This window comes from Nerophis ophidion, linkage group LG01 (genome assembly GCF_033978795.1).
Source record: "Nerophis ophidion isolate RoL-2023_Sa linkage group LG01, RoL_Noph_v1.0, whole genome shotgun sequence".
Classification (NCBI taxonomy): domain Eukaryota; kingdom Metazoa; phylum Chordata; class Actinopteri; order Syngnathiformes; family Syngnathidae; genus Nerophis; species Nerophis ophidion.
In genome coordinates, this window is record NC_084611.1 from 14,326,675 (window position 1) to 14,346,723 (window position 20,049).

Here is a 20,049-nt window from a genome sequence, read left to right on the forward strand (position 1 = left end):
TATATATATATATATATATATATATAACAGTCAATCAATGTTTACTTATATAGCCCTAAATATCTAGTGTCTCAAAGGGCTGCACAAACCACTACGACATCCTCGGTAGGCCCACATAAGGGCAAGGAAAACTCACACCCAGTGGGACGTCGGTGACAATAATGACCCAGTGGGACGTCGGTGACAATGATGACTATGAGAACCTTGGAGAGGAGGAAAGCAATGGATGTCGAGCGGGTCTAACATGATACTGTGAAAGTTCAATCCCTAATGGATCCAACACAGTCGCGAGAGTCCAGTCCAAAGCGGATCCAACACAGCAGCGAGAGTCCCGTTCACAGCGGAGCCAGCAGGAAACCATCCCAAGCGGAGGCGGATCAGCAGCGCAGAGATGTCCCCAGCCGATACACAGGCCAGCAGTACATGGCCACCGGATCGGACCGGACCCCCTCCACAAGGGAGAGTGGGACATAGGAGAAAAAGAAAAGAAACGGCAGATCAACTGGTCGAAAAAGGGAATCTATTTAAAGGCTAGAGTATACAAATGAGTTTTAAGGTGAGACTTAAATGCTTCTACTGAGGTGGCATCTCGAACTGTTACCGGGAGGGCATTCCAGAGTACTGGAGCCTGAAATGAAAACGCTCTATAGCCCGCAGACTTTTTTTGGGCTTTGGGAATCACTAATAAGCCGGATTCTTTTGAACGCAGATTTCTTGCCGGGACATATGGTACAATACAATCGGCAAGATAGGATGGAGCTAGACCGTGTAGTATTTTATACGTAAGTAGTAAAAGCTTAAAGTCACATCTTAAATATATATATATATATATATATATATATATATATATATATATATATATATATACTCTTTACATAGTACTACACAGATATCACTACTCTATATACTACTTAAACACACACACACACACACATATGTATATACTGTATATTTATGTATATGTATATATACATATATATATACACTCTACGGCAGGGGTCTCGAACACAATTTACCTGGGTGCCACTGGATGCAGAAGCTGGGTGAGGATGGGCCGCAAAAAAAGATTTCTTAAAAAATCTAACATGCACTTTTTAATGAATTCACCTTCTATGAATGGCTTTCCCGCCCTAGCAACATACTTGCCAGCCCTCACGATTTTTCCGGGAAACTCCTGAATTTCAGTGCACCTCCCGACAATCTACCGGTGCAACCATTCTCCATAATTTGTCCCAATTTTCACCCGGCCGACATTATTAAGGGCTGCCGTGACTGCACCGCCTTTAACATCCTCTAGATCAGTGGTTCTCAACCTTTTTTCAGTGATGTACCCCCTGTGAATTTTTTTTTAATTCAAGCACCCCCTAATCAGAGCAAAACGTTTTTGGTTGAAAAAAAGAGATAAAGAAGTAAAATACAGCACTTTGTCATCAATCAATGTATTTTATTTCGGCAATCTTCACATAAAACAAAGAACAACAACAAGAAAAGAAAAACAAAAAACAAACAAAAAAAAAAAACAAAAAAAAAAAAACACTCATTTGAGCAATGATTGAGCCGAAAGGGTGTAGGTTGAAGCAACGCTTATATAAACCTACCCCATCACAACAAGAACAAGCTTCAAAATATATAAAATCTAAAACATGCTTCACTTATATTACTTTTTTTTTTTTTTAAACAATATATAAGCAACATATATGTAGCACACGTCTCATATACATAGTTTAACATTTAAATCAAACATATACATTTGTACACTTATATATATATATATATACATATACATACACACACATATATATATATACATATATATGTGCAAAATATTGCTCATTTGTAGTGGTCTTTCTTGAACTATTTGGAAAAAAAGATATAAAAATAACTAAAAACTTGTTGAAAAACTAACAAGTGATCCAATTATAAATAAAGATTTCTACACATAGAAGTAATCATCAACTTAAAGTGCCCTGTTTGGGGATTGTAATAGAGATCCATCTGGATTCATCAACTTCATTCTAAACATTCCTTCACAAAAAATAAATCTTTAACATCAATATTTATGGAACATGTCCACAAAAAAATCTAGCTGTCAACACTGAATATTGCATTGTTGCATTTCTTTTCACAGTTTATGAACTTACATTCATATTTTGTCCAAGTATTATTCAATAAACATATTACTAAAGGGTTTTTGAATTGCTACTATTTTTTAGAATATTTAAAAAAAATCTCACATACCTCTTGGCATACCTTCAAGTACCCCCAGAGGTACGAGTATCCCCATTTGAGAACCACTGATCTACAACATGTCATGGAGTCCACTTTTACATCACACAAAAAGCGTGCCGGCTCATTAACATGTCGTACGCGGCTTCTTCAAATACACGTAAGTGACTGCAAGACATACTTGCACTGAGGGGGGGCTGTATAAACAACTTTAACACTGTTACACGTAAGCGCCACACTTTCAACCCACACTAAACAACAATGACAAACATATTCTGGGAGAACATCCGCACCCTAACACAACTTAAACACAACAGAACAAATACCCAGAACACCTTGCAGCCGTAACTCCACCGGGCTACAATATACACCACCTTAACCGACGCAAGTAGGGAGGGTGGGGGGTTTGGTGGTAGCAGGGGTGTATATTGTAGGCCGGAAGCGTTAGGGCTGCATGGGATTCTGGGTATTTGTTCTGTTGTGTTTATGTTGTGTTACGGTGCGGATATCCTCCCAAAATTTGTTTCTCATTGTTGTTTGGTTTGGCTTCACAGCGTGGCGCATATGTTAAAGTTTTTTTTTAGGGCCACCGTCAGTGTGACCTGTGTAGCTGTTGATCAAATATGTCCCGCAATAACACACATGCGTCTCACACAGCCAGATACATCATGTGACTGGGCTTGCACGCTGTTTGTACAGGATGTAGGTGGCGCTAAAGACAGTGCCATCATGTCCAGAGTCGAGACCCAGGATGGACCGCTCGCCTGTATCGGTTGGGGACATCTCTACGCTGCTGATCCGCTTGAGATGGTTTCCTGTGGACGGGACTCTCACTGCTGTCTTGGAGCCACTATGGATTGAACTTTCACAGTATCATGTTAGACCCGCTCGACATCCATTGCTTTCGGTCCCCTAGAGGGGGGGGGTTGCCCACATCTGAGGTCCTCTCCAAGGTTTCTCATAGTCAGCATTGTCGCTGGCGTCCCACTGAATGTGAATTCTCCCTGCCCACTGGGTGTGAGTTTTCCTTGCCCTTTTGTGGGTTCTTCCGAGGATGTTGTAGTCGTAATGATTTGTGCAGTCCTTTGAGACATTTGTGATTTGGGGCTATATAAATAAACATTGATTGATTGATCATGGCACCCCCTGAATATTGTTGTTTGGGAGAAAATCGACAGGACTGTACATGTAAGCCATGTACTTCCAGGAAGTAAAGACACTGGAAGTACTACAAAATAAGATTGGATGAGTGTGTGTGACAGTGAAATGTGTCCCCCATGCAGGACACTACATGTACGCCGACTCTCTGTACGCCAAGCACTTCCAGGAAGTGGCCAAGCTGGCGTCGCCGATGACGACGGCGCCAATGAGCGGCTGCCTGACCTTCCTTCACCATCGGGACCAAGAAGACGGGAACATGTTCACTCTTTTCACCCGGGATCAGCTGGGCCACTATGAGGAGGTCTGGAGACCGGATGTGTACGTCACGCCTGGCTGGACCCTGGTCAACGTGGACATCAAAGCTCCTCAGCCCCTACAGGTCAGTACAAAAAGGTCACGTGTAGTCATACCACTCTTTGGGCCTCATCTAGTAAAAAATATTCAAGCTGGGAATGAGTCGAGATTATTTTTGGTTCTGTTGTCCTGTCTTCTAAATCTTCTCACAACGTTGAATAATGGTGTTCAAAAACAGCAAATGGGCCATTTGTGATGTCACACACGGACGGACGTACTTATGTGGACCTTCCAGTATATTCTGTATCCTCCTCACCATCAGCGTTCTACCCCCCCCCCAGGGTCCCACACAACAAGTACTAAGTAGTGTGTACAAAATACCATACAATAGTACAATTGGTAAGGAATGCAAAAGTGGTGCAGTGAGGATTTTGCGTGTGCTACTGGCAATATGTGCCCATGGAAACACTCATTTCCCCCACATTCATGTCGTTGAACTAGAGTCTGTCGCACCTTTTTCTGCAAAGACTAGATTTAGCTCGCTGATGTGCGACCATTGCAACACCGCAGTGCATTCATGCGTCTGGAATGATCCAAATGCAAGATTATTTTTTTATTTATATTGGAGATTTATTACAATATATTTCATAAATGAAGAAGTTAAGTTTAAGTTAAAGTACCAATGATTGTCTCGCACCCACTAGGTGTGGTGAAATTTGTCCTCTGCATTTGACCCGTCCCTTTGATCAACCCCTGGGAGGTGAGGGAAGCAGTGGAATCATTTTTAGTGAATTAACCCCCAGTTCCGGAGCAGGGGGGGTAATGAGTCCCATTTTTTATAGTCTTTGGTATGACTCGGCCGGGGTTGAAACTCACAACCTACCGATCTCAGGGCGGACACTCTAACCGCGAGGCCACTGAGTAGGTGAGAACTAAACAGTATCGAAACAAAACACACCAATTGAATTGATTTCAATCATCCCCTCAAATCATTCAGCAGGTCTAAACTCATGAAATGATATTGCTGAATAGACGATCTCACAGATATTTCTGCACAACTGACGTACATTTCAAATTTATAACGGCACCCGCAGAACAGTTTCAGTCTTGATTGATGATATATAGATGGCATCTTGTCCTCCCAGTATTGTGGACCTTCTGATGAACAGCGCGTGTGTGTGTGTGTGTGTGTGTGTGTGTGTGTGTGTGTGTGTGTGTGTGTGTGTGTGTGTGTGTGTGTGTGTGTGTGTGTGTGTGTGTGTGTGTGTGTGTGTGTGTGTGTGTGTGCGTGAGTGTGTGTGTGTGTGTGTGTATTATATTACTATAATGATGTATAATTACTATTATGATCAATTATATTGTATTAAGAGTGTGTGAAAGTTTTTCTACTCTGTTTACTTCCGTGTGGAAGTAATAACTATAAATATAATTATTACTAATGCCTGTTAATTAAAGTAATAATTAACACGCATTAATGATAATAGTAATTAATGATATAAATAATAATGCTTTTATTATAAGGTGGTAATATTAATAATAATAATAATGGTAATTATCTGTTGTATAATTATTCTAAATAACAAGAATAATGCTATTTTCATATTATGATAATAATAATAATAATAATTGTATATTTTATATAATAATTCATATATAATTTTCCACTATTAGGGGTATTATAAATACAATTATTACTAATTCTTCTTAATTATATAATTAATAATTATATTATTATATGGTGTTAATATTAATAATAATAATAATGTTATTAATATTAACACCATATAATAATATAATTATTAATTATATAATTAAGAAGAATTAGTAATAATTGTATTTATAATACCTCTAATATTAATAATAATAATAATGTTGGCCCTGCGATGAGGTGGCGACTTGTCCAGGGTGTACCCCGCCTTCCGCCCGATTGTAGCTGAGATAGGCGCCAGCGCCCCCCGCGACCCCGTAAGGGAGGAAGCAGTAGGAAATGGATGGCTGGAATAATAATGTTGATAATATTGATGATTATCTCTGGTAAAATTATTATTATTAACAATAATAATTCTATTTTTATTACATGATAGTAACAATAATAATACTTGTATATTTTAAATAATAATAAATATACATTTTTAAGATAATTATTATGAATATAATTTTTCTAATGCTTGTTAATGATATCATTAAGAATGTTATCATTATATGGTGGTAATATATATATATATATATATATATATATATAACAACAATAATAATAATAATTATTGGTGGCATAATTATTATTATCAACAATATTAATTATATTTTTATTACATGGTAGTAACAGTAATAATAATTATTGTATGTTTTAATTAATGAATAATTTGTAATTATAAATTATTATGATTATTATTATAAATATAATTATTACTAATGCGTGTTAATAGCAGTAATAATTATTTAGTTCAACAAAATGATCTTTTTCTTTTCAGTGGGCAAGTTTGCTGCTGAAAGTCATGGCATCAGACTTCAAACACGCGCGCACACACACACACACACACACGCACGCACACACACACACACACACACACACACACACACACACACACACACACACACACACACACACACACACACACACACACACACACACACACACACACAGTGTAATCCTGGAGCCCTCTCAGTTTGTGCCAGAATAACTCCCACAGTTTGTGTTGTCACGGTGGAAAAAGTTGTGTGACTTTAATTAGTGCCTTGCTTCTCCTCTCTGAGCAAATATTTCCATCTACTAACCTTTTCCTCCCAAACTAATGTTCATCATCCATCTTGTCTGTAACCATGACACTGCTCTCTCTCTCTCTCTCTTTGTGTGTGTGTGTGTGTGTGTGCATGTGTGTGTGTGTGTGTGTGTGTGTTCTCTTGTATTTCTACCCTTCTTGAGACATCAACAAGGAAAAGTACCGTCCATATGAGGACCTGTGAATAAGTGATGACATAAATCATGGCCCTAATACGGAAAACCATTGCATCTAATAGAGAGCCAAATACTAGAATCCGTGAACATTGCTCCAAAGTCAGGATTTTTTTGTTGATGCAATAGGCATGCAAAAGTAAACATTGCAAAGGCAGCATTATATGATAAAACAAGACGGCAGCTAAAGAAGGACTTCCGTATTCATCCCCGAAAACCCCCCCCCCAGCTGAACAGCTGATATTACGACTTCCGGTGCTGACGTAAGACAACCCGCGTCTCATATTACTAAGAATATAGCGGCCATTAACAGTTAGCTTCTACAGCTGGGTTGCCCAAAGTGCGGCACAGGGGCCATCTGTGGTCCGGGACTCCTTTGTCATCGACCTTAAGCACATTACAAAAAAACAACAAATAGAGATCTCATTTGCACCCCCTGGTGGTGAAATCTATCAAAATGAGATTTTTCCAAATTGACTGTGTTTTTGTTTTAAAAGTGCTCCTCCTCTGGTCAACATATGAAATAACAAGTGTGGGTAAAAAATTGAAGTGCTCCCCCTCTGGTCAACATATGAAATAACAAGTGTGTGTAAAGAATTGAATTGCTCCCCCTCTGGCCAACATACGTAATAATAAGTGTGTGGAAGGAATTGAAATGCGCCAAAATAATAATAAAAAAATCATAATAAATATGTATTTTGAGACATACTGTGATAACTTGAAGTAAATAATGACGATTAAAAACCAGTTATAAACAAAACAAAAATATATATATATATATATACTTTTCAATATTTGCATAGTATGTATATATTAAAGTACTATTAAAGTATTATTAAAGTACTATCTAATCTAATCTAATATTATTAATGTTGTAAATACAAATCTTTATATATCTAGAAAGTGTGGTCCTAAAGAGGTAAGCATTTTTCAGAGGTCTCAAGAAGATAACAATTACAAGTGTGTGTGTGTGTGTGTGTGTGTGTGTGTGTGTGTGTGTGTGTGTGTGTGTGTGTGTGTGTGTGTTAACAGCTGGTGTTTGAGGTGGCGTTTAACACAGCCAGTGGAGGATACGTGTCCATAGATGACATCACCTTTTCTCCTGACTTCTGTTACACTGACACAGGTGAGAGGTCACACCTGCATGTTGCACTGACACAGGTGAGAGGACACACCTGCATGTTGCACTGACACAGGTGAGAGGACACACCTGCATGTTGCACTGACACAGGTGAGAGGACACACCCGCATGTAACACTGAGACAGGTGAGAGGACACACCTGCACGTTACACTGACACAGGTGAGAGGACACACCTGCATGTTACACTGACACAGGTGAGAGGACCACACATGTATGTTACACTGACACAGGTGAGAGGACACACCTGCATGTTACACTGACACAGGTGAGAGGACACACCTGCATGTTACACCGACACAGGTGAGAGGACACACCTGCATTTACACTGACACAGGTGAGAGGACACACCCGCATGTAACACTGACACAGGTGAGAGGACACACCTGCATGTTACACTGACACAGGTGAGAGGACACACCTGCATGTTACACTGACACAGGTGAGAGGACACTCCTGTATGTTACACTGACACAGGTGAGAGGACACACCTGCATGTTACACTGACACAGGTGAGAGGACACTCCTGTATGTTACACTGACACAGGTGAGAAGACACACCTGCATGTTACACTGACACAGGTGAGAGGACACACCTGTATATTACACTGACACAGGTGAGAGGACACACATGTATGTTACACTGACACAGGTGAGAGAACACACCTGCATGTAACACTGACACAGGTGAGAAGACACACCTGCATGTTACACTGACACAGGTGAGAGGACACACCTGCATTTACACTGAGACAGGTGAGAGGACACACCTGCACGTTACACTGACACAGGTGAGAGGACACACCTGCACGTTACACTGACACAGGTGAGAGGACACACCTGCACATTACACTGACACAGGTGAGAGGACACTTGACAGCGTCATACTTGCCAATGTCCCCAATTTTCCCGGGAAACCCCTGAATTTTAAGGCACCAATTCTGTTGAAGCCCCTGTTGATATTTACCAGATCAACAATATTCAGGGAGTGCCATAATGACACTGCCATTAGCGCCCCCTACATCCTGAACTGACAATGTGAAAGCCCAGTTTTATGTTGCATCTCTGCACGTGTGGTGTTGCAAAATATATTTGATCAACAGCTACACAGGTCACACTGAGGGTGGCCGTAAAAAAAACTTTAACACTGTTACAAATATGTGCTATACTGTGAACCCACACCAAACAAGAATGACAAACACATTTTGGGAGAACATCCGGATCTTAACACAACATAAACACAACAGAAGAATTACCCAGAATCCCATGCAGCCCTAACTCTTCCCGGCTACAATATACCCACCCAGCCCTCACCCTCCCTACTTGCGTCGGTTGAGGTGTTGTATGTTGTATCCCGGGAGACTCAGGGCTGCAAGGTGTTCTGGGTATTTGTTCTCTGGTGTTTAATATAATCAATCAATGTTTATTTATATAGCCCCAAATCACAAATGTCTCAAAGGACTGCACAAATCATTACGACTACAACATCCTCGGAAGAACCCACAAAAGGGCAAGGAAAACTCACACCCAGTGGGCAGGGAGAATTCACATCCAGTGGGACGCCAGTGACAATGCTGACTATGAGAAACCTTGGAGAGGACCTCAGATGTGGGCAACCCCCCTCCCCCCCCCCCCCCCCCCCACCCCCCCCCCCCCCCCTCTAGGGGACCGAAAGCAATGGATGTCGAGCGGGTCTAACATGATACTGTGAAAGTTCAATCCATAGTGGCTCCAACACAGCCGCGAGAGTTCAGTTCAAAGCGGATCCAAGACAGCAGCGAGAGTCCCGTCCACAGGAGACCATCTCAAGCGGAGGCGGATCAGCAACGTAGAGATGTCCACAACCGATACAGGCGAGCGGTCCATCCTGGGTCCCGACGAGCGGTCCATCCTGGGTCTCGACTCTGGACAGCCAGTACTTCATCCATGGTCATCGGACCGGACTGGAGAAAGAAAAGAAGCGGCAGATCAACTAGTCTAAAAAAGAGGTCTATTTAAAGGCTAGAGTATACAGATGAGTTTTAAGGTGAGACTTAAATGCTTCTACTGTTTAAGTTGTGTTAAGGTACGGAAATTCTCCCAAAAAGGGTTTGTCATTCTTGTTTGGTGTGGGTTCACAGTGTGGCGCATATTTGTAACAGTGTTAAAGTTTTTTTATGATGTTTTCACCCCCATGCTTCACAGTAGGTGTGGTGTTCCTGGGATGCAACTCAGTATTCTTCTTCCTCCAAACACGACGAGTTGAGTTCATACCAAAACGTTCTATTTTGGTTTCATCTGACCACATGACATTCTCCCAATCCTCTGCTGTATCATCCATGTATCCATTTTGGTATAAACTCAACTCGTTGTGTTTGGAGGAAGAAGAATACTGAGTTGCATCCCAAGAACACCATACCTACTGTGAAGCATGGGGGTGGAAACATCATGCTTTGGGGCTGTTTTTCTGCTAAGGGGACAGGATGATTGATCCGTGTTAAGGAAAGAATGAATGGGGCCATGTATCGTGAGATTTTGAGCCAAACCCTCTTTCCATCAGTGAGAGCTTAATTTTTTTTCCCCACCATAATTTACAAATAAATTCTTTAAAATTCCTACAATGTGAATTCCTGGAATTTTTTTGTCACATTCTGTCTATATATATACTGCATATACAATATGTATACTGTATACATAATATTGACAGTGTAAAGATAGTAGATAGTGTGTATAAATAGTCAGATGTCCAGTGTTTTAAAGCAGCAGTTGGCATAAAGCAGGACATAATGCAGTGTGTAATAAATACATATCCTGTCCAGCTGCAAATATAAACAATGTTGTCGTATATCTACTGTACATATTTACTGTACAGGTGTAGTGTATCAAATAGTAAGGATGAATGAGTAGGTTCCAGCTGTAAGAATGCTATGTTGGTGTCTGTTGGCAGAAGAGCCCGTGGATCCTTCCATTGCCGACTGTGACTTTGAGCAAGGCATGTGCTCCTACTACCAGGAGAAGGCGGGGAGGCAAGCCTGGAGCCAAGTTTCAGTCAGTGCCAACGCTTACAGGGGCGGAGACCACACCACTGGCACAGGTGAGTCACACCTGGCTGATTGTCTGCAGTAACCAACCATCACAGTCAATGCAAACAAATCACCATCAACACCTAACTTTATCAGCTGTCTGCAGTAACAATCATCCCAATCAATACCCATAATCACTATCAACACCAAACTTTATCAGCTATCTGCAATAACCAATAGTTACAATCAATACACATGAATCGCTATCTACTCCAAACTTTATTAGCTGTCTGCAATAACCAGTAATTACAATCAATCCACATGAATTAAAATCAACACCAAACTTTTATCAGCTGTCTGTGATAAGCAGTTCTCACAATCAATTCACATATTTCACACTCAACACCAAACTTTATCAGCTGTGTGTAACACCAAACTTTGTCAGCTGTCTGTAATAACCTATTATCAAAAACAATATAAAAACATGTCTATATGTATCTATACAGTAGGTATATATGTATTGTATGACTTTAAGTATATACGTCTTCATGTAAATATGTTTATATGTATGTTTGTATGTATATATATGTCCATATGTTTGTATGTATGTATATGTCTATATGTGTATATATGTATATGTGTGTATATATGTTTATGTGTATATAAGTATATACATATATATATATGTCTATATATGCTTATATATAGACATATATATAGTCTATATGTGTATATTCATGCATGTGTGTATATGTATATATGTATATATGTGTATATATGTATGTGTGTACATACATGCATGTGTGTGTATAAATATTTATATGTATATATGTGTTTATATGTCAATCAATCAATCAATGTTTACTTATATAGCCCTAAATCACTAGTGTCTCAAAGGGCTGCACAAACCACTACGACATCCTCGGTAGGCCCACATAAGGGCAAGGAAAACTCACACCCAGTGGGACGTCGGTGACAATAATGACCCAGTGGGACGTCGGTGACAATGATGACTATGAGAACCTTGGAGAGGAGGAAAGCAATGGATGTCGAGCGGGTCCAACGTGATACTGTGAAAGTTCAATCCATAATGGATCCAACACTGTCGCGAGAGTCCAGTCCAAAGCGGATCCAACACAGCAGTGAGAGTCCCGTTCACAGTGGAGCCAGCAGGAAACCATCCCAAGCGGAGGCGGATCAGCAGCGCAGAGATGTCCCCAGCCGATACACAGGCAAGCAGTATATGGCCACCGGATCGGACCGGACCCCCTCCACAAGGGAGAGTGGGACATAGAAGAAAAAGAAAAGAAACGGCAAATCAACTGGTCTAAAAAGGGAGTCTATTTAAAGGCTAGAGTATACAAATGAGTTTTAAGGTGAGACTTAAATGCTTCTACTGAGGTGGCATCTCGAACTGTTACCGGGAGGGCATTCCAGAGTACTGGAGCCCGAACGGAAAACGCTCTATAGCCCGCAGACTTTTTTTGGGCTTTGGGAATCACTAATAAGCCGGAGTCCTTTGAACGCAGATTTCTTGCCGGGACATATGGTACAATACAATCGGCAAGATAGGATGGAGCTAGACCCATCCATCCATCCATTTTCTACCGCTTATTCCCTTTCGGGGTCGCGGGGGGCGCTGGCGCCTATCTCAGCTACAATCGGGCGGAAGGCAGGGTACACCCTGGACAAGTCGCCACCTCATCGCAGGGCCAACACAGATAGACAGACAACATTCACACACTAGGGCCAATTTAGTGTTGCCAATCAACCTATCCCCAGGTGCATGTCTTTGGAAGTGGGAGGAAGCCGGAGTACCCGGAGGGAACCCACGCATTCACGGGGAGAACATGCAAACTCCACACAGAAAGATCCCGAGCCTGGATTTGAACCCAGGACTGCAGGACCTTCGTATTGTGAGGCAGACGCACTAACCCCTCTGCCACCGTGAAGCCTGGAGCTAGACCGTGTAGTATTTTGTACGGTTTGCCCACATATGCGGTCCTCTCCAAGGTTTCTCATAGTTATCATTGTCACCGACGTCCCACTGGGTGTGAGTTTTCCTTGCCCTTATGTGGGCTCCACCAAGGATGTCGTTGTGGTTTGTGCAGCCCTTTGAGACACTAGTGATTTAGGGCTTTATAAATAATCATTGATTGATTGGTTGTGATATTCCAGACAGCGAGTTGTGATGATTGTTCTTCTCGGCCATCTTTCCAGGCGGCATGTTGCTGGCAAACACGCGCTTCTCCTCCATGCCGGGTTACGTGGGTCGGCTTCACGGTCCGTTCCTGCCCGGCAGGCACAAGTACTGCCTGAGCTTCTACTACCTGCTCCACGGCTTCAGGAAGGCCGACAACGCTCTGGCTCTTTACATTTACGACGAGGACAACGTGGCCCAAGACAAGGTCTGGAGCCTGGCCGAGACCTCCAAGGACGTGTGGATGCAGGTGGAGATCACCTACATGAAGCCCATGGTGACCAAGGTGAGGGTGAACACCTAGAACTGGACAGGAAGCGTGTGTCAGTAACAATGGAGCTAATATGAGTCGCTCTGTTCAGTCTATAAAGCGCTCTAAAACCCCAATTAAAGTTTTATATACAAACTGTAAGTACAGTTTATGTAATGTAGTATCATTCATAATAACATGTAATACTAACATATTTAGATCATTTTAAACATATTAATTTCACAGACGCATTACAACAATCACCTTTCCTTCAACAACAAGACTTCTAATCATAGCAGACTTGATGAGAGACAACAGACGTAATAAAACAATCACTCACTGTACAATGTCTGCTCTCACCTGGATAAAGCCTGCCGGGATGTTTTTATCTTCTCTTTTATATCAACAATTCGTCATCCTCACAAAGGGTTAAAAAAACATACGTTTTAAGTTTTTTTTATGTCTTTCTGGCCATCTCCGGCTCTAAATTGAATGTCAAAGTTGACCAACTTGCCAGATTATGTCTACAACCTTCTACTATCCAGGTGAGAGACATGATTTATCATTTAGAATTAACTTCCACCAACTCAGAGGTGATGCAGCAGCACAATATGTCAATATTGTTATGATTTAACAGAGGGGAGATGACGACACAGACACCAGAGGATACTATAGCTCTAAGTATTTTATTATATATTCAATAATATATATATATATAATACTCAAACAATACTAAATATACTAACTAAGGAAATGGAGTGTGACAAAATCCAGGAGTGTGTATGGTGTAAGACTATGTGTGTAGATTAGCTGTTAAGTTTTACTGTAATTGTTGAACGAGAGATGAGGAAGTCCAGGGGAGAGAGAAGTCTACAGGTCCGAGTCCGAAGCAGGGGAAGTCAAGGATCGAGGGAGGCAGTCAAAGTCCAGAGGGAGATCCAGGGGAAAGTGAGACGCACAGCTCACTTTCCAGGCGACGGAGGGTACCTCGGGGACGACACAAGAAAACACAAATTGAAAACACGAAGGGGCAAACACAGAGAGAGGAGGATTGCATTAAACAGGACGTGGCTTACTGTACGTGAACAGAAGGTTATATTCCAGCCCGGGATGGCAGGTTGTGCCGGCTTATGAAGGCAACTTACTCATCAAGGGAAGGTGCGGTGGTTGCAGATTGTGTGCATCGGAGGGAGAGCGCCTGTGGGCGCCGGTGCGCTCGTCAGGAGGCAAAGATGAGGGCAATGCGCCCTGGCAGTGACAAATATGGCAGCATAAACTAGTTAGCTCTCTGTGATCACAGCACCACTAAAAGTAGTTCCTCTGCGTTAGCGCTTATAATAACAATATTGCTAATAATGGTTAATAACCAGGTCATGACATGTAAAGAAGTATTTTTGGCAGTTTTGGCAGAGAAGCCCGGACTTCCCTCTCCCCAGGCACTTCGTCCAGCTCCACCTGGGAGATCCCGAGGCGTTCCTAGCCCAGCTGGGAGACATATTCTTCCCAACGTGTCCTGGGTCTTTCCTTAGGGAAGCGTTCGGGTGCTATCCTGACCAGATGTCTGAACCATCTCATCTGTCTCCTCTCGATGTGGAGAAGCAGCTTTACTCTGAGCTTCCCCTGATTGACAAAGCTTCTCACGGAGATTTGACTCTCCGGCAAAGCCTCCTTTCCCGGGAAGTCTGAGGAGTGTGATTCCGCGATAGCTGCAACACATCCTCATGTTCCCCATTCGTGAAGAGAGTAACCACCACTCTGGTCTGCCAATCCATAGGCACCGCTTCCGAATGTCCACACAGAGTCTTGTCAACCACAGCAGCCTCCCAGAATCCAGAGCCTTAAGGAACTCCAGGAGATCTAATCTACCCCCCTTGGCCCTGCCACCAAGGAGCTTCTTAACTACCTCGGCAACTTAAACCCCAGAAATAGGAAAGCCCACCACAGAGTCCCCAGGCACTGTTTCCTCATTGGAAGACATATAGCTGGGATTCAGGAGGTCTTCGAAGTATTCCTTCCAAAGATCCACAACACCTTGAGTCCAGGTCAGCAACTCACCATCCCAACCATACACGGTGTTCACAGTGTGCTGTTTCCTCCTCCTGAGGCGGTGATTGGTGTTTCAGAATCGCTTCAAAGCCCTCCGGTAGTCGTTCTCCATGGCTTCTCCGAACTCCACCGATGTCCCGAGTTTTTGCCTCTGCGACCGCTGAAGCCACACAACGCTTGGCCTGTCGGTACCTGTCTGCCTTGGGAGTCCAATGAGCCAAAAGGACCTGATAGGACTCCTTCTTCAGCTAGACGATATCACTGACCACCTTGCGGGCACAGCTCCGATCGGCCGCCTCAACAAAAGAGGCACCGAACATGGTCTACATGGACTCAACATCCAGTTCCTCCATCGTAACATGTTCAAAGTTCTTCCCGAGGTGGGAATTGAAACTCTCCCTGACGGGAGACTCTGCCAGATATTCCCAGAAGACCCTCACTATGTGTTTGAGCCCGCCAGGTCTGGCCGGCATTCTTCCCCACCATTGGAGCCAACTCACCGCCAGGTGGTGATCTGTTGAAAGCTCCGACCCTCTCTTTCCCAGAGTGTCGAAAACATGAGACCGCAAATCCAATGACGAAAGCACAAAGTCAATCATGGAACAGCTGCCTAGGGTGTCCAGGTGCCAAGAGCACATATTGACCCCCGTTTGTGTGAACATGGTGTTTTTTATAGACAATCAGTAAGGAGCACAAAAGTCCAATAACGAAATACCAATCGGGTTCAGATCAGGGTGGCCGTTCCTCCCAACCACCCCTCTCCAAGTCTCACTACTGTTACCAACGTGAGTGTTGAAGTCCCTCAGTTGAATAAGGGAATCACCTGAGGAGGTTTTTCCAGTACTGCCTCTAAGGACTCCAAAATGGGTGGGTACTCTGAGCTGCTGTTTGATGCGTAAGCACAAACAACACTCAGGACCCGTTCCCCACCCGGAGGCGGTGACAAGCTACCCTCTCGTCCACCGGGTTAAACTCCAACATACAGGCTCTGAGCTGCGGGGCAACAAGTATTGCCACCTCCGCCCTTTGCCTCTCACTGCTGACAACGGCAGACTAGAAAAGAGTCCAGCCCCTCTGGAGACGACTGGTTCCAGAGCCCTCGCTGTGCTTCGAGATAAGTGCGACTATACCTAGCCAGAACTTCTCCACCTCACAAACCAGCTCAGGCTCCTTTCCCCCCAGCGAGGTGACGGTCTCTCTAGCCTATTGTGGACCGCCAAGTGCCCTGCCTTCGACTTCCGCCCAGCTGACACTGCACCCGACGTCTATGCCCCCTCCTATGAGTGGGCATATAGGTCATTGTTTTATCACACAAGTCATTGTTTTTGTTGCCAAGATATAGACGGATGCTGCTTTTTACTGTAGGTAGAGAACATGAATAACATAATAGGGGTGGGCCAAAGAAAAGGCAAACTAGATCAATACCTAGAGTAGGGTGTGGGGACCCCTAGAGATAGTTGTAGGGTGTCCCCAGCTAAATGACAGATAGTTAATAGTAATATTTGTACACTCTCTGTTGTGTACCGGGCAGAGGGAAGGCGGCGACACCAAGGCAGAACTGCGGTTTACCAGGTTTATTGAAAACCTTGATGAGTGTGTGGGGTGTGTATGCTACCACAAGTGAACGAGTGCGGACGATGTGTAGAATTAACACTGTAAGTCTTACCAGGGGTTGTTGTCGGTGCGTGTTGTGTGAATCTTTCGTCAAATCCAAGGGGCAAGACGAAGAGGTAATCAGCAGGGAAGCAAGCAGTCGGGGGCTGGAGAGAGGCAACAATGTCCCAGTCCAAGCTGGGGTCGAGGGTCGAGGGAGGCAAGCAATGATCCGGGTGGAGGTGGAGAGGCAAGGCACGATCACAGGCAACAGGGAAGACACTGCGGAAGACACAAGAGACATCAAAACACGGGAACCAGGAAGGGCACAAAGAAGGCGAGCAAGGAACGAGGGAGGGGTGCCAGACGCGGTGCTTACTGTGGAAGATTGGCTACGTTCTGGCAAAGGTCCCCCGGGTCTGCTGGTCTTTATGCAGCTCCCTCTCATCAAATCCAGGTGTGTTGATTCTTGATAGGCTGCAGGCTCGTTGCTGCGTGGGCGTGCTGCACTCAGCACGAGTGAGGGCGTGTCTAAGTGCGCTGTCAGCAGAGGTGCACGCAGCTCCAGCGCCGAGGAAATGCGGGTTCGACTCCGCGTCATGACACTCTCACATACATGAACAGTGACTTCCTGTGCAGACATTGTCAGTATAAAATACTTCCTGTGCAGACATATCATAGAGTTCTGACAGGGTTATTAATCGTGAGACCGCATTCAACTACAATACTAACTCATTTGTCATAAAAATGACACAAGTTGTGTGTTTCCTAGATGGTGTTTGTCAGCATTTGTAGCAACTTCTGGGAATGTGGTCTGCTGGCCATCGATGACATCACTGTCCGCCTGGGAGACTGCCGCATAGCAAAAGGTTTTCTTTTCATTTCATGTCAGGCAACATATAATATCATATACACTGATAATAATAACTTGAACACACAGTATCATGTACACTAATAATAATAACTTCGATATACAATATCATATACACTAATAATACATTTGATATACAATATTATATGCACAAATAATAATAACTTACATATACAATATCATAAAGACTAATAATAATAACTTCGATTTACAATACCATATATACTAATAATAATAACTTGAACACATACTATCATATACATGACTAATAATAACTTCGATATACAATATCATATACACTAATAATAATAACTTCTGTATACAGTATCATATGCACAATAATAATAACTGATATACAATATCATATACACATAATAATAACTGATATACAATATCATATACACTAATATAAATACCTTTGATATACCATATCATATACACAAATAATAATACGTTTGATATACAATATCAATACACTAATAATAATAACTTAAAAAATACAATATCATAAAGACTAATAATAATAACTTCGATATACAATATCATATACACTAATAATAGTAACTTCAATATACAATATCATATACACTAATAATAATAACTTCCATTTACAATATCATATTCACTAATAATAACTTTGATATACAATATCATATACACTAATAATAATAACTTTGATATACAATATCATATACACTAATAATAATAACTTTGATATACAATATCATATACACTAATAATAGTAACTTCAATATACAATATCATATACACTAATAATAATAACTTCCATTTACAATATCATATTCACTAATAAAAACTTCAATATACAATATCATATACACTAATAATAATAACTTCTTTATACAATATCATATACACGAATAATAACTTCAAAATACAATATCATATACACTAATAATAATAACTTAAATTTACAATATCATATACACTAATAATAACTTCAAAATACAATATCATATACACTAATAATAATAACTTAAATTTACAATATCATATACACTAATAATATCTTCAACATACAATATCATATACACTAATAATAACTTCAATATACAATATCATATACGTACATGAATAACAATATCGTCAACATACAATATCATATACACTAATAATAATAATAACTTCCATATACAATATCATATACATAAATAATAATTTCAACGTACAATATCATATAAATGAACAATAATAATTTCAATATAGAATACATAAATAATAATAACTTCAATATACAATATAAGCTACACTAATAATAATAACTTCAATGATCAATATCATATACACTAATAATAACTTCAATATACAATATCATATACGTACATGAATAACAATATCTTCAACATACAATATCATATACACTAATAATAATAACTTCCATATACAACATCATATACATAAATGATCATTTCAACATACAATATCATATAAATGAACAATAATAATTTCAATATGAAATACATCAATAATAATAACTTCAATATACAATATCATATACACTCCGTCTTCCGCCCGAATGCAGCTGAGATAGGCTCCAGCGACCCCCCGGGACCCCGAACGGGACAAGCGGTAGAAAATGGATGGATAATAATAAGAACTTGGATATACAAAATCATATACACTAATAATAATAACTTCAATATACAATACAATGTACACTAATACTAACTTTGATATACAATATCATATACACTAATAATAATAACTTCAATACAAAATATCATATACACTAAAAATAACAATTTCAACATACAACATAATATACAGCGATTATAATAACTTTGATATACAATATCATATACACTAAGAATAATAACTTTGATATACAATATCGTATACACTAATAATAATAACTTCAATATACAATATCATCTACACTAATAATAATTTTTATATAAAATATCATATACATAAACAATAATTTCAATATACAATATCTTATACATTAATAATGATGCATTCAGTATACAATATCATATACACTAATAATATTACTGAAGTATGTATAAAGTGTATGTACTAACAATCAAGTGTATATGAAATATATATATAGTATATGATGTATAAAGTGTATATATATATATATATATATATATATATATATATATATATATATATATATGTGTGTCTGTGTGTGTACTAACAATAACGTGTATATGAAGTATATATAAAGTATATGCACTAAGAAAGTGTAAATGAAGTATATATAAAGTATTTGTACTAACAGCCAAGTGTATATGAAGTATATACTGTGTATAAAGTATATGAAATATAAATAAGAAGGATTTTTCTA

The 20,049-nt window shown here is 40.7% G+C and overlaps 1 protein-coding gene across 1 annotated transcript in view; it reads left to right on the plus strand.

Moving 5' to 3' along the window:
* Positions 1–20,049, plus strand: part of mamdc2a (MAM domain containing 2a) — a 49,697-nt gene that overhangs the window by 17,608 nt on the left and 12,040 nt on the right. The window contains exons 7-11 of the mRNA XM_061896674.1: positions 3,510–3,766; positions 7,667–7,760; positions 10,700–10,846; positions 12,996–13,261; positions 17,637–17,733. Of these exons, the coding sequence (XP_061752658.1) occupies positions 3,510–3,766; positions 7,667–7,760; positions 10,700–10,846; positions 12,996–13,261; positions 17,637–17,733 (861 nt within the window). The remainder of the gene's footprint in view (positions 1–3,509; positions 3,767–7,666; positions 7,761–10,699; positions 10,847–12,995; positions 13,262–17,636; positions 17,734–20,049) is intronic.